General features: G+C 48.1%; 1 protein-coding gene across 2 annotated transcripts in view; it reads right to left on the bottom strand.

The window, feature by feature from the left end:
* The window catches only part of mdga2a (MAM domain containing glycosylphosphatidylinositol anchor 2a), a 1,293,828-nt gene that overhangs the window by 864,686 nt on the left and 416,030 nt on the right, over nucleotides 1–13,112 (bottom strand). For both annotated transcript variants that reach the window (XM_072491028.1, XM_072491020.1), the window contains exon 2: nucleotides 7,190–7,329. In XM_072491028.1, coding sequence (XP_072347129.1) covers nucleotides 7,190–7,329 — 140 coding nt within the window. The remainder of the gene's footprint in view (nucleotides 1–7,189; nucleotides 7,330–13,112) is intronic.

Genomic DNA, 13,112 nt, shown 5'->3' with positions numbered 1-13,112 from the left:
CACCCCAGTCCAACGCCGGCATCTCCACATCATGGCTTCTAATCTTTGCCATGACATATAAAGGCAAGTGTCCTGTAAGCATTCTGAACTACTCTATTCACCTGTCCTGCCGCCTTCACTGTCAACCATCCGGCCAATCTACGTGACATCTTCAAACTTACTTATCATCTCCCCCACATTTCCTTCCCTATTATTTATATATATATATATATATATATCACAAACAATGAGGGACCCAGCCCTGATTCCTGTGGTGTACCACTGTATAACCAGTCTCCAGTCACACAGCTTTCTATCACCACCCTCTGTCTCCTATCACTAAGTCAATTTTGGATCCAAATTGTCACATTACCCTGCATCCCAAGTGCTTTTACCTTCTTTATCAGTCTCCCATGTGGACCTTGTCAAAAGCTTTGCTGAAATCCAGATAAATTACATCCACTGCACTACTCTCATCTCCACACCTGGGGCGAAATTCACCAGTAACGGCGCGATGTTCGCCGACCGGCGCCCGAAACGGCGCAAATCAGTCGGGCATCGCGCCGCCCCAAAGGTGCGGAATCCTCTGCATCTTGGGGGGCCGAGCCCCAACCTTAAGGGGCTAGGCCCGCGACGGACTAATTTCCGCCCCGCCAGCTGGCGGAAAAGGCCTTTGGTGCCCCGCCAGCTGGCGCGGAAATGACATCTCCGGGCGGCGCATGCGCGGGAGCGTTAGCGGCCGCTCACGGCATCCCCGCGCATGCGCTGTGGAGGGAGTCTCTTCCGCCTCCGCCATGGTGGAGACCGTGGCGAAGGCGGAAGGAAAAGAGTGCCCCCACGGCACAGGCCCGCCCGCGGATCGGTGGGCCCCGATCGTGGGTCAGGCCACCGTGGGGGAACCCCCCGGGGCCAGATCACCGCGCGCCCCCCCCAGGACCCCGGAGTTCGCCCGCGCTGCCTTGTCCCACCGGTAAGGTAGGTGGTTTAATCTACGCCGGCGGGACAGGCTTTCTAGCAGCGGGACTTCGGCCCATCCGGGCCAGAGAATCGCGGGGGGGGGGCCCGCCAACTGGCGCGGCGCGATTCCCACCCCCGCCGAATGTCCGGTGCCGGAGAATTCGGCAACCGGCGGGGGCGGGATTCACGCCAGCCCCCGGCGATTCTCCGACCCGGCGGGGGGGTCAGAGAATCTCGCCCCTGATTAGCTCTTCAAAAAATTAAATCACATTTTTTGGCAGGACCTCCCTCTGACAAAGCCATGCTGACTGTCTCTAATCAAACCTTGTCTCTCCAAGTGGAGATTGATTATGTCCTTCAGGATTTTCTCCAATAGTTTTCCGACCACTGATGTGAGACTCACTGGTCTGTAAGTCTTGGTTCATCTCTACTACCCTTCTTGAAAAGTAGAACCATATCAGCTGTCCTCCAGTCCTCTAGCACCTTCCCTGTGGCCAGAGAGCAATTAAAAATTCCAGCTCTGTCCTAACTTGTGTTTTATACAGTTCTAACATAACCTCCCAGCACTTATATTCTATCCCTATTCTTTTGAAGGGGGAGGTATCCCATATGCTTTGTCAAAGACCTTACCAACCATCTTCAGTGATCTGTGGACATGCACTCCAAGGTTGCTCTGTTCCTCTGCACTTCAGTACCCCAATAATTTATAGCAGTGTTTTTCAAAGTGTGGGTCGCAGTCTACAGGTGGATCACAGGCGGATGTTGGGAGAATCGCCGAGCAATCGATCACAACATTTCAACGATGGTGCTGATCATAGAGGAAGTGCCCAGCGGCCGCTACAGGCATTTAAATTGAGAATGGCGGCTGCTACTGGCATGAATGAAATGACTTCTGACTGTAAACGGCAGCAGTGAGCAGATCATACGCCCTGCATGTACACTTGAAAGCGTGCACCCTGTATGTACGTGCTTTTGATACCAAATCACAGAGGAGAGCTTCTTCCATTTTCCCACTGCTAGCAAGCAAGGCAGGACGACTGTTAAGATGGATGGTTTTCTTACAAGGAACAGATGGCCAGAGACACAAATAGGCAATGTACCTACTGGCCAGGATCTCACAACAGAATCTGCTGGAGAGAGCTGCCAGGAGAATCCACAACATGACAGAGCAGTGCTAGTGTTAGCTCTGTACTAGCTCCAGGGCCCCTGGTGAACAGCTTACAAAGAAGAAACTTAACTCGGGATCAAAGAAGTATAAAGATGATTCCCAAATCCCCCCACCCCTCTCATGTCCAACACTACTCCAATGTCCGAACCCCCCACACCGCCTCCCCAGGTTTGAGTCTGTCGTGATGTAAGAAACACCCGCCCCCATGTCCGGCTCCCCCACCGATGTTTGAACTCCCCACCCCTGTATGTCCAAATCCACTACCATATCCAAACCCTCCACCCCGCAATGTACAACTTTCCCCTGATATCTGAACCTCCCAACCTCATTATGTTTGCATCCTCCTGATGTCGAATTTCTGCACCCGTCCATACCGGTGACCCCCCACCAATATCCATGCCCACCAATCCCCCCATAACTGACTCTGTCCGGATATCCGAACCCTCCAACTCCACGTGTCCGAATCCCCTCCCGATATCCAAACACCCTCACCCCCATGTCTGACTCCCCCAAGATGATCAAAAACCCCACCCCCAATGTTAAATCTCTTCCTAATCCTCCCCGAACCCCCACATCCCATTCACATCCCTCAGATAATTACCTTCTCCCGGGCCTGTTATTTTCAATGGAAAATTTAAATTCACCCGCTTTATGGTAGCTAGTGCCGTTAGAAAGGGTGTGTGTCCCTATTCACATCGTTTATTTTATGCTTCGCCACTGGGGCCGAGGACACTCTTCTCTTCCTGATTCTCACTGGGCCTGTCAGACAAGACAGGTGCTTACGAATTTAACTGCAGGTAAGCTGACCCAAAGGGCCGGAATTATGGCCCATTGTAAATTTTCCCACTAGCTTCAGACTCGGCAACCTTCCAATTTCTGTTCCTCACGATATTCAAACTGAGATTAAGCCTCACCTGCCTTCTAAGCAGTCAGTGATGAAGTGAATGTGTTCCTCAGTTTACAGTGTAACACTGGCTGGTTGTCATTTATTTTGGCTCACTTCTCTGAAAGTGGATCATTTCTACAGAGGAGATAAGAGGATTGGGCATGCAGCCTTACATTCATTGTTTTATTGTTTACAAATGCAACTTGAATTTGTACACAGAAACTTTGCTTCAATAATATAAGATGTTAAGTGTATTTACATCTCATTATGCACCAAATATGTGGAGAAAGGCGAGTTTTTTCTTCAAAATGCAACGCACATCTTTCATTGCTCCTTACAGTACTTGGGGAATTTAAAACTCCATTGGATTGAAGTAATAATGTATCAATACCAATGAATAAGGCAGCCAAGCTCAAAGGCAAGGCCACAATTTTTGAACTCCACATTAGGGGCGGGATTCTCTAACCCCCTGCCGGGTCGGAGAATCCCCGGGGGGCAGTGCGAATCCCGCCCCGACCCCGGCTGCCATATTCTCCGGTGCCGTTTTTGGGTGGGGGCAGGATTCCCGCCACGCCGGTCGGGGGCCGTTGGCAGCGGCCCCCCCGGCGATTCTCCGGGCCCCGATGGGCTGAGCAGCTGTCCATTTCTTGCCAGTCAGAGAATCATAGAATTTACAGTGCAGAAGGAGGCCATTCGGCCCAGCGAGTCTGCACCGGCTCTTGGAAAGAGCACCCTACCCAAGCCCACACCCCCACCCTATTCCCATAACGCAGTAACCCCACCCAACACTAAGGGCAATTTTGGACACTAAGGGCAATTTAGCATGGCCAATCCACCTAACCTGCACATCTTTGGACTGTGGGAGGAAACCGGAGCACCCGGAGAAAACCCACGACACACGGGGAGAACGTGTAGACTCTGCACAGACAGTGACCCAAGCCGGGAATAGAACCTGGGACCCTGGAGCTGTGAAGCAATTGTGCTAACCACTATGCTACCATGCGGGACCTGGCAGGTAAGTCGGCGGGGGTGGTCCTCGGGAGGGTTCGAGGGGATCCCACCCCGGGGTGGACCCCCACGGTGGCCTGTCCCACGATCGGGGCCCACCCATCTGTGGGCGGGCTTGGTCCGTGGGGGCACTTCTTCCTTCCGTGCCAGCCCCTGTAGGGCTTCGCCATGGCCGGCGCGGAGAAGAGAACACACCGCGCATGCATCAAATTCCGCATGCGCAGAACCACGCCGGCCAGTCTGCGCATGCGCAAGATCATGTCGGCCCTTCGGCGCATGTGTGAACTCGCGCCGTCCCGTCGCCTACACTTTCGGGGGCTGTTGAGGCCGGAGTGGTTGCCGTTGGTTTTCCCGCCGGCGTGGGGACCCCAGAAGGGAGAATCCCGGCCTAGTTTCTGGGCTGGATTCTCACAATCGTGGCGGACTGCTCAAGTAGGGAGATTTCCTGACAGATCCGTTTCCTTTAAAAGGGTCCCAGCCCACCATGTTTTTGTCGGGGGAGGCGGCGGCAAGATGGAATTGGGCCCAAGCCTTTGGAGGCAGTTCAAAGATGACCATGCAGGCGGGAGAATGCCGAGCAGGCTCGTTGAAGGAACTGCCTCAGTTCTCTGTCACTTTGACCCAGTTGTGAAAAAGGATGTTAGACCCTCCTCCCTGAACTCTCATCTCCCCACCCACACCCATACCTCTCATACCCGTGTGCTACCTCCATACTCACCAAAGGTCCTGCCACTTCCATTTCCCTCACTCCCCCACATATTCCCATGCCACCTCCATGCCCTCCACACCATGTTCATGCCACCTCCATAGCCAGTATCTACTGTGGGCAGACCTCAAGAGCCATGATTATATGAAAAGAAAAATCTTCTACCAATTTAAGAGATGGCTCACTCTTACACACTTGGGGCAAAATTCTCCCGAAATGGCGCGATGTCCGCCGACTGGCGCCCAAAACGGCGCCAATCAGACGGGCATCGCGCTGCCCCAAAGGTGCGGAATGCTCCGCATCTTTGGGGGCCGAGCCCCAACATTGAGGGGCTAGGCCGACGCCGGAGGAATTTCCGCCCAGCCAGCTGGCGGAAACGGCCTTTGTTGCCCCGCCAGCTGGCGCGGAAATGACATCTCGGGGCGGCGCATGCGCGGGAGCGTCAGTGGCCGCTGACAGTTTCCCACGCATGCGCAGTGGAGGGAGTCTCTTCCGCCTCCGCCATGGTGGAGACCGTGGCGGAGGCGGAAGGGAAAGAGTGCCCCCACGGCACAGGCCCGCCCGCGGATCGGTGGGCCCCGATCGCGGGCCAGGCCACCGTGGGGGCACCCCCCGGGGCCAGATCGCCCCCCCCCAGGACCCCGGAGCCCGCCTATGCCGCCTTGTCCCGCCGTTCAAAAGGTGGTTTAATCCACGCCGGCGGGACAGGCAATTTATCGGCGGGACTTCGGCCCATCCGGGCCGGAGAATCGAGCGGGGGGGGCCCGCCAACCGGCGCGGCCCGATTCCCCCCCGCCAAATATCCGGTACCGGAGACTTCGGCAACCGGCAGGGGCGGGATTCACGGCAGCCCCCGGCGATTCTCCAACCCGGCGGGGGGTTGGAGAATGACGCCCCTGATCCTGAAAAAAACTCTTATTCATGAAATTCATTCAAAAATTTAAATCCTCACAAATGGTCAATCTGTTGCAAACACAAGCTTCTATTCACAAACCACATCAAAGACTGAGATGAGTGGTTTTGGAATTTTTAAAACTCTGCCAAGCGTTCATAATGGGCTCAACTGCAATGAAAACCCCTGGGAATTATTAGGATTGGAGTCTATTCAAACTACAGGAACAGGTACTAATGTTATTTTTAAAGCTACACCAGACGGCCTGTCAATTATTGCTCCTCAGCAGTGGTTTACCTTTGTTATTACAACTGAAAGCTGTCATTTTTAAAAATCATTTTTAAAGAGCTGGGGTCTGAATTCATTTCGTATCATCACATTTAAACAGACCATGTCGATCCTTCAAAGGAAATTATGTTTCCTCCATACATTTGCGCTTCCAAAATTGTGAGCTAAGGCCCTCAGAAATACAAAAATTTGGTCGATTTGAACTTGGGGGACTAAGGTCACATCGCCCCGCTGAGTTTGGATTTTCCAACCTGTGTGATTCATGTCCTGCCTCTTTCCCCTTGCCGGCAAAAATTAGATCCACTGGAAATGAGAGCAGGGTTTCCACATCTGGGTCTCTCACCCACCATTCTAAAGGCCTCCGGGCACCGCAAAACTCCAGCCCTATATAGTGAGTCTGTCATTTTTATTCACACGAGCCTGGGTTGTAAAATAATGCCTTCAGACATATCACAATGTGAGGAAACCGTTATTTTCTTGGTTGAAAATGGTCCTAGTGCTAACTGTGCCAGTCAACAATACAGTGAGCTGCAAACTGTTTCACAAGTACATCTTCAATCAAAAAGAGGTTGATTGAAATACAGAGTGCTGCATACTCCAGCCGTACAGACAAATTATCATTGGATGTGTCCATCATTCTAAAGGCAATCAAGGGTAGTGAATGAGGTGGAAATATGCTGATAAGAGGTAGCATTAAGCAAATTAAAAGATGTTCTGTGCGAGTGATACATTTATATTAAGTTTTGCTTTCTTGTCCTCAATCAAGATGAAGAATATTAGTGCCACAGAATGGTGTCCTTTGCATTTAATGTGCCCGTAATCCGTGCTCTCAAGACAGGTATAACAGTTGGGTATACCATAAACTCCCCTCTGCTCCCCCATCACTGTGTCGCCCCCCCCCCCCCCCCCGAGGGCAGCACCACCCTTTTCCATGAGTGTGTCAGTTTTTCCATTGTACCCTGCAACAATTTTACAGCCTTGATGATGTTATCAATCAGTAGAGCTAAGTAGTACCAAACTTGGATGGTTTGTGTAATGTGCTGTACCGATTGGGAACTGGATTGAGACTGCCGAAACCATTTTATATAGGACCAGTCTCGGGTGGAACTAATTCCAGTCACAGAATTGAAAGGCAAATGTTTAACCCTTTGCATCAAGTATGTTGCATTTGAATTATATTTGAAAGGAATATATTAGTGTTTTAACTATTCGTTGTTTGAAATAAAATTCATCAAATAACCATGCAACAAAACTAAGCAAGCACATTGGTAACTCTTCTCGATAATCTAGGATTTTGGGATTCACCTGTGGCCGAGGATGACCTCTCACAAGGCAGGTTAGCTCCAAGGTTTCTCCTTCTCGAATTGTGTACACTCTCTCCGTATACCGTTCTTCTTCTATGTTACATGCTTGACCAGAGTGCATGATGCTTACAGTTGGCGGCGCTGCAGAGAAGAGAATAAAGATGCTAATTATACATACGCCTGATTAATATTTCCTGCTCAGTGAAAATGCAAAGACATTTTCCCAATTATCCAACTCAACTGTTACAAATTCCTATTCTCTGAGCCTGTTTCTACCCAGATTACATTGGTATGCCTAGAGCTCGGATCCTGCACTCAGCTCAGTGAAGTAGGCTGTGAAGTGGTCACATTTATTCTTCCTTAAAAGTTCCTGTAAAGTTGCACATTTGAATTTCAGAATATTCTGTTGGAATTGGCCAATCCTGACAAGCATTTTCTTCTTCAATTAATATATTCCATATTGGCTAATGAAGGTCAGTGTCAGTACCTTGAAGAAATGGGTGTTTATAAATGCGTATGTATATAAATATCTGTCGTGAGAGTACCTTTAAGAAATGGTATTCGCTACTGCGCTGATGTCAGAGAGTGGGTGGAGCTGGGCTGTCTGTCAGCTTTTTACTTTCATTTTTGAGCAGGCTACAGGGTGTGTTTTTAGTTTTGTTTTCAGTGTGGGAGCTGAAGCCAGACAGAGCAGCTGTACTGTTGATCTCTCTGCCATCAAAAGACTATCTCTTGATCATTTGGTGAGTTCAGAATTATAAATGTTCTCAGTAGTGACTGTAAACCCAATGTGCTTCTGTTTAAAGGTGCTTCTTAAGTCTTCTGGATGTTAAAAGGACAGCTTACGGATTACTTAGTGTAGTATTCTTTGGGGGTTGTATTTGAATTGATGGTTGCTAAGATGTTCACTGTATGTTTTAAAAAGGTTAACTTGAGTTCATAGAATAAACATTGTTTTGCTTTAAAAAATATGTTTCCATTTCTGGTGTACCACACCTGTAGAGTGGGCCGTGTGCTCCCCATACCACAAACTATTAAAAGTTGTGGGTCAGGTGAACTCCATGATACACTTTGGGGTTCTCCAAACCCTGGCCCATAACATCAGGCAGTCAGGACACCAGAGAAACACTCAAAAGAGAAAAAGTATAGAATATGGGGAAGTAACAGGTAAATTGGATTGGGACTTTCCACTGCTTACTGGTCTGTTACAGGGCAGGACATGCATTCTCTCCGATATGATTTGCCCATCCAGTGCGTTCTCAATAACTGGTGAAGCATTCTCCAGAAACCACTTCTACAGGGAGTGACCAGCACAAGAGGACCTTTGGCACTGACTTGCAAACAACCCACTTACATCAGCTTGGTTCAACGATGATGCAACCACCCCTATGCCTGAAAAAGGCTGCATTGAACCCTACTTCAGAACTTCAGCAAGTTATCTGAACTGGCACCCCGATGCAGGACTGAGGGAGAACTGTTGTTTTGGAGGTTCCTTTCGGAATAGGTTAAATTAAGATATCATCTTAATATGCCACAACACTACATTACAGAATGAAGGGCAAAGTTGTTCTCTGGAAATGTAAAGCTCTTTTCTGAAGCTAAAGGGGAGTTGTGCACAAGATGTGGTGTATGTGAAGTCCATTTTTAAGAGTCATAATAGTATGCTTATTGTATTGCCGTTATAAAGGACAATAATAATAATCTTTAATGTCACTAGTAGGCTTACATTAGCATTGCAATGAAGGCACTGTGAAAAGCCCCCAGTCGCCACATTCCGAGCCTGTTTCGGTACACAGAGGGAGAATTCAGAATGCCCAAATTACCTAACAGCACGTCTTTCGGGATTTGTGGGAGGAAACCGGTGCACCCGGAGGAAACCCACGCAGATACAGGAAGAACGTGCAAACTCCACATAGACAGTGACCCAAGCCGGGATTCAAACCTGGAACTCTGGCACTGTGAAGCAACAGTGCTAACCAAGTAAAGGCCAACTAGTCCACTGTGGCTGTACCTTTCTGGCACAGTGTATATTCTGCACACAATCATCCCATTCCTCCTCTCTGCCCCAACACAGCTAAATGATCTTCTCAGAGAAGCTCAAACATTACGATACGTTTGTACTATTTATTGGCTGTCAGACATTATAAAATAGAAAATCCACAAAGATATAAAATGCTAAGTAGTATTGACTGTCATGCTTATTCATTCAAGGACAGCAACCACTGAATAACAGACTTAACATGTGAAATGCTTTGCTAAATTGAAAACAGCTAAATCATTATCGTTGTAACTCTCATGCTTTTATTGAAATTGATCCCTAACTAACATTTGAATAATAGAATGAACGACTCATTTCTTTCAACAACTTCACTACAAAATAGCATTTTCGTGACTGTTGCAAAGATAAAACATCAAATACTGCCGAAAACCAAAATACGGTGTATGTTGGAATTCTGAAATAAAAACAGAAAACGCTAGATATCCTCAGCAGGCAGGCAGCATCTTGGGAGAGCAAAACAAAGGTACTGGCTTAGATTTTCATCCTCAAGGTGGGTAGGGGGAGTTGGGAAAATTGCCAGCTCAGCCCACCTGCTGTGGAAGGAAGTGTCCTCAAGGACGGGCCACCAATAAGTCAGGATGGCAAGTCATCATCAACATTGCTCTGGAATAGTCTACACCCGCTTAGTTGGGAATTGACTTTCTCAGTCATCCACAGAGGGTTAACTTGTAGATCATAGAATTTACAGTGCAGAAGGAGGCCATTCGGCCCATCGGGTCCGCACTGGCTCTTGGAAAGAGTACCCCACTTAAACCCTCACCTCCACCCTATCCCGTAAACCAGTAACCCCACCTAACCTAAGGGCAATTTAACATGGCCAATCCACCTAACCTGCACATCTTTGGACTGTGGGAGGAAACCGGAGCACCCGGAGGAAATCCACGCAGACACGGGGAGAACGTGCAGACTCCGCACAGACAGTGACCCAGGCTGGGAATCGAACCTGGGAGCCTGGAGCTGTGAAGCAACTGTGCTAACCACTATGCTACCGTGCTGCCCACAACTTGGTTCCAATATTCCATCATCAGCTGTCATCCTGGAGCTAATTTGAAGGCCCCATTTGTCTCTCTCCAAGGAAGAGGATCACAAGTTAGTTGATAAGCCAACTGATACAGTTTGAGTTCTCAACAGTCAGACAGTAAATCTCACAAGCAGCAGGGTGCACAGAACAACTCCCAATAAATTGTGTGAGTGTTTTGCCATCATGGTGTAAATTCCTCTGAATGATCGTTTCACTAATTGAAGATACAGAGCAACTAAAATGACTGCTCAAATCTCCACAGACTGCTGTGTTATATGCATCTCCTCAAAACCGTCCAGACAAGTCCTGAAACCATTCCTCTGTTCGCAATCACGGTCAAAAAGATTTCTCTGAACCAATTAAATAATGGGAATTTTAAAAATAAAATTATTCTTTCATGGGATATCGCTGACAAAGCCAGCATGTGTTCCCCATGCCGAATTGCCCTTGAACTAAATGGTTTGCTGAAACATTTCAGAGGGCATTTAAGGACCACATTGCTGTTGGTTTGGAGTCCTTAAAGGATGTGCATGAACCAGATGGATTTTTCCTTACACCAACTGGTAATAGTTTTGTGGTCACCATTATTGAGATTAGCCTTTAATTGCAGATTTTTAAAAAAATGCTGAATATAAACTCCACCAGCTGCCATGGTGGGTTTGAACCCATAACTCCCAACATATTAGTCCAGGCCTTTGGTTTACTAGTCTTGTAATAATAATAATAATAACAATAATCTTTATTATTGTCACAGGTTGGCTCATATTAACACTGCAATGAAGTATCTGTGAAAATTCCCGAGTCGTCACATTCCGACGCCTGTTCAGGTACACAGAGGGAGAATTCAGAATATCCAAATTACCCAACAGCACGTTTTTCGGGACTTGTGGGAGGAAACTGGAGCACCCGGAGAAACCCATGCAGAAATGGGAAGAACATGCAGACTCCGCACAGACAGTGACCCAAGGCGGGAATCGAACCTGGGACCCTGTCAGTGCAAAGCAACAGTGCTAACCACCGTGCTACCGGGCCGCCCATAAAAAATTGTGGCATTGCCACTCAGCCACCAGCTCCCATTAAAGTGAACATAAAATGGTAATCTTATAATCTGGGGATCATGTTATCAAGTTGGCATCCAATGAACTATATGATGGTTGGAGAAATCCATCAGAGTATTGCACACATAGGGCAGAATCGTCTGCTCTCTCAAGGGGCATGTGTTGAAGTGGGGAGACATTAACTTGGGTGGAAACCTTGCCGATAATTGAGTCCGGGTCAGGAGGCCTTTGTGGTCAACCTCACCATCCATCAATTGAGGTCCTGAAGTGGACAATTAATGACCACCTAAGAGCCTCATTCTGCCACCACTGGCATTAACCCGGCTGCAGGCAAGCTTGACTCCATATGGCATGAAGAAATAAACCTGTGCGGGTTGCTTGTTGTCTTTCATGGGTTTTGTTGGGAAGGGTAGTCCCCCCTTCAAAGGCTTGGCATCGGAGGTAGGTAGAGCTTGCTGAGAATCAGCCCACTGCCCTTCTGCTGACCTCCAATACACCGCTCCTACCTGTGACTTTCCCCCATCCCCCTGCAAAACCTCTCCCACTGTTACTTACCTCTGGCTTTCATCACTCTGTGATCTGGAGCCTCTGCTGCATGTCCTTCCTTGCAACAGCCATTATCTCACTGCTGATGCTGCTGAACAAAAAAGTCACCAGTCTCTGTTTGATTGCCAGCTATTGGTAGGTGGGTCAACGCCACTGGCCTATTGGTTTGAGATTCTTCAGGCTTTCTCTAAAGGAGGCAAGGTTTCTCACTGTCTCTTCAGCCAACAGGCAAGATCCCCATCACCTCCACAAAATGTCTCCCATAGAAGCCTGAATAACTGGGAGGTAATAGACGCCTCACTGTAGTGCCTATCTAAAGGCAGATGGGCAGGTGTGGATAACATTTCATACTGAATTCCTAAAAACCGGTCTAAGAAAGAAGAAATTGGGGAGGCGGTGGCATAGTGGCATTATCACTGGACTAGTAATCCAGAGACCCAGGGTAATGCTCTGGGGATCCAGGTTCGAATCCCGCCATGGCAGACGGTGAAATGTGAATTCAATAAAAATCTGGAATTAAAAGTCTAATGATGACCATGAAACAATTGCCGTAAAAGCCCATCTGTTTCACTAATGTCCTTTAGGGAAGGAATTCTGTTGTCCTCACCTGGTCTGTCCGACATGTGACTCCAAATTCACAGCAATGTGGTTGACTCTTAAAGTGGTCTCACAACTGGGCAGCACGGTGGCGCAGTGGTTAGCACTGCTGCCTCACAGAACCGAGGTCCCAGGTTCGATCCCGGCTCTGGGTCACTGTCCGTGTGGAGTTTGCACATTCACCCCGTGTTTGCGTGGGTTTCGCCCCCACAACCCAAAGATGTGCAGGGTTGGTGGATTTGCCACGCTAAATTGCCCCTTAATTGGAAAAAAATGAATTGGGTACTATAAATTCTTTTTTTTAAAAATGGTCTCACAAGCCATTCAGTTCAGGGCAATTATGGGTGGGCAATAAATGCTGGTCCAGACAGAGAGGCCCACATTCCATGAAAGAATAATAAAATATAGTTAATAATGGTTTGAAGATTGTTATGATGGATAGCCAAAGTCCCTTGAAGCTGGGAAATTTGTAAATAATATGGTTGATGAACAGATTGAAGGTTCACCCTCATGTTCAAACTAATCCATTGTTTGCACAAATATTCTGATCTAAGTGCCTGTACCTTAATGCCTTAATATATCAAAAAATATTCCCTCAGGTCAGTCATATATGTTGTTTTGAGGCATAAAATTATTCATAATC

The sequence above is a fragment of the Scyliorhinus torazame genome, chromosome 2 (assembly GCF_047496885.1).
Source record: "Scyliorhinus torazame isolate Kashiwa2021f chromosome 2, sScyTor2.1, whole genome shotgun sequence".
NCBI lineage: Eukaryota > Metazoa > Chordata > Chondrichthyes > Carcharhiniformes > Scyliorhinidae > Scyliorhinus > Scyliorhinus torazame.
This window is presented reverse-complemented; position numbering and strand designations above follow the sequence as displayed.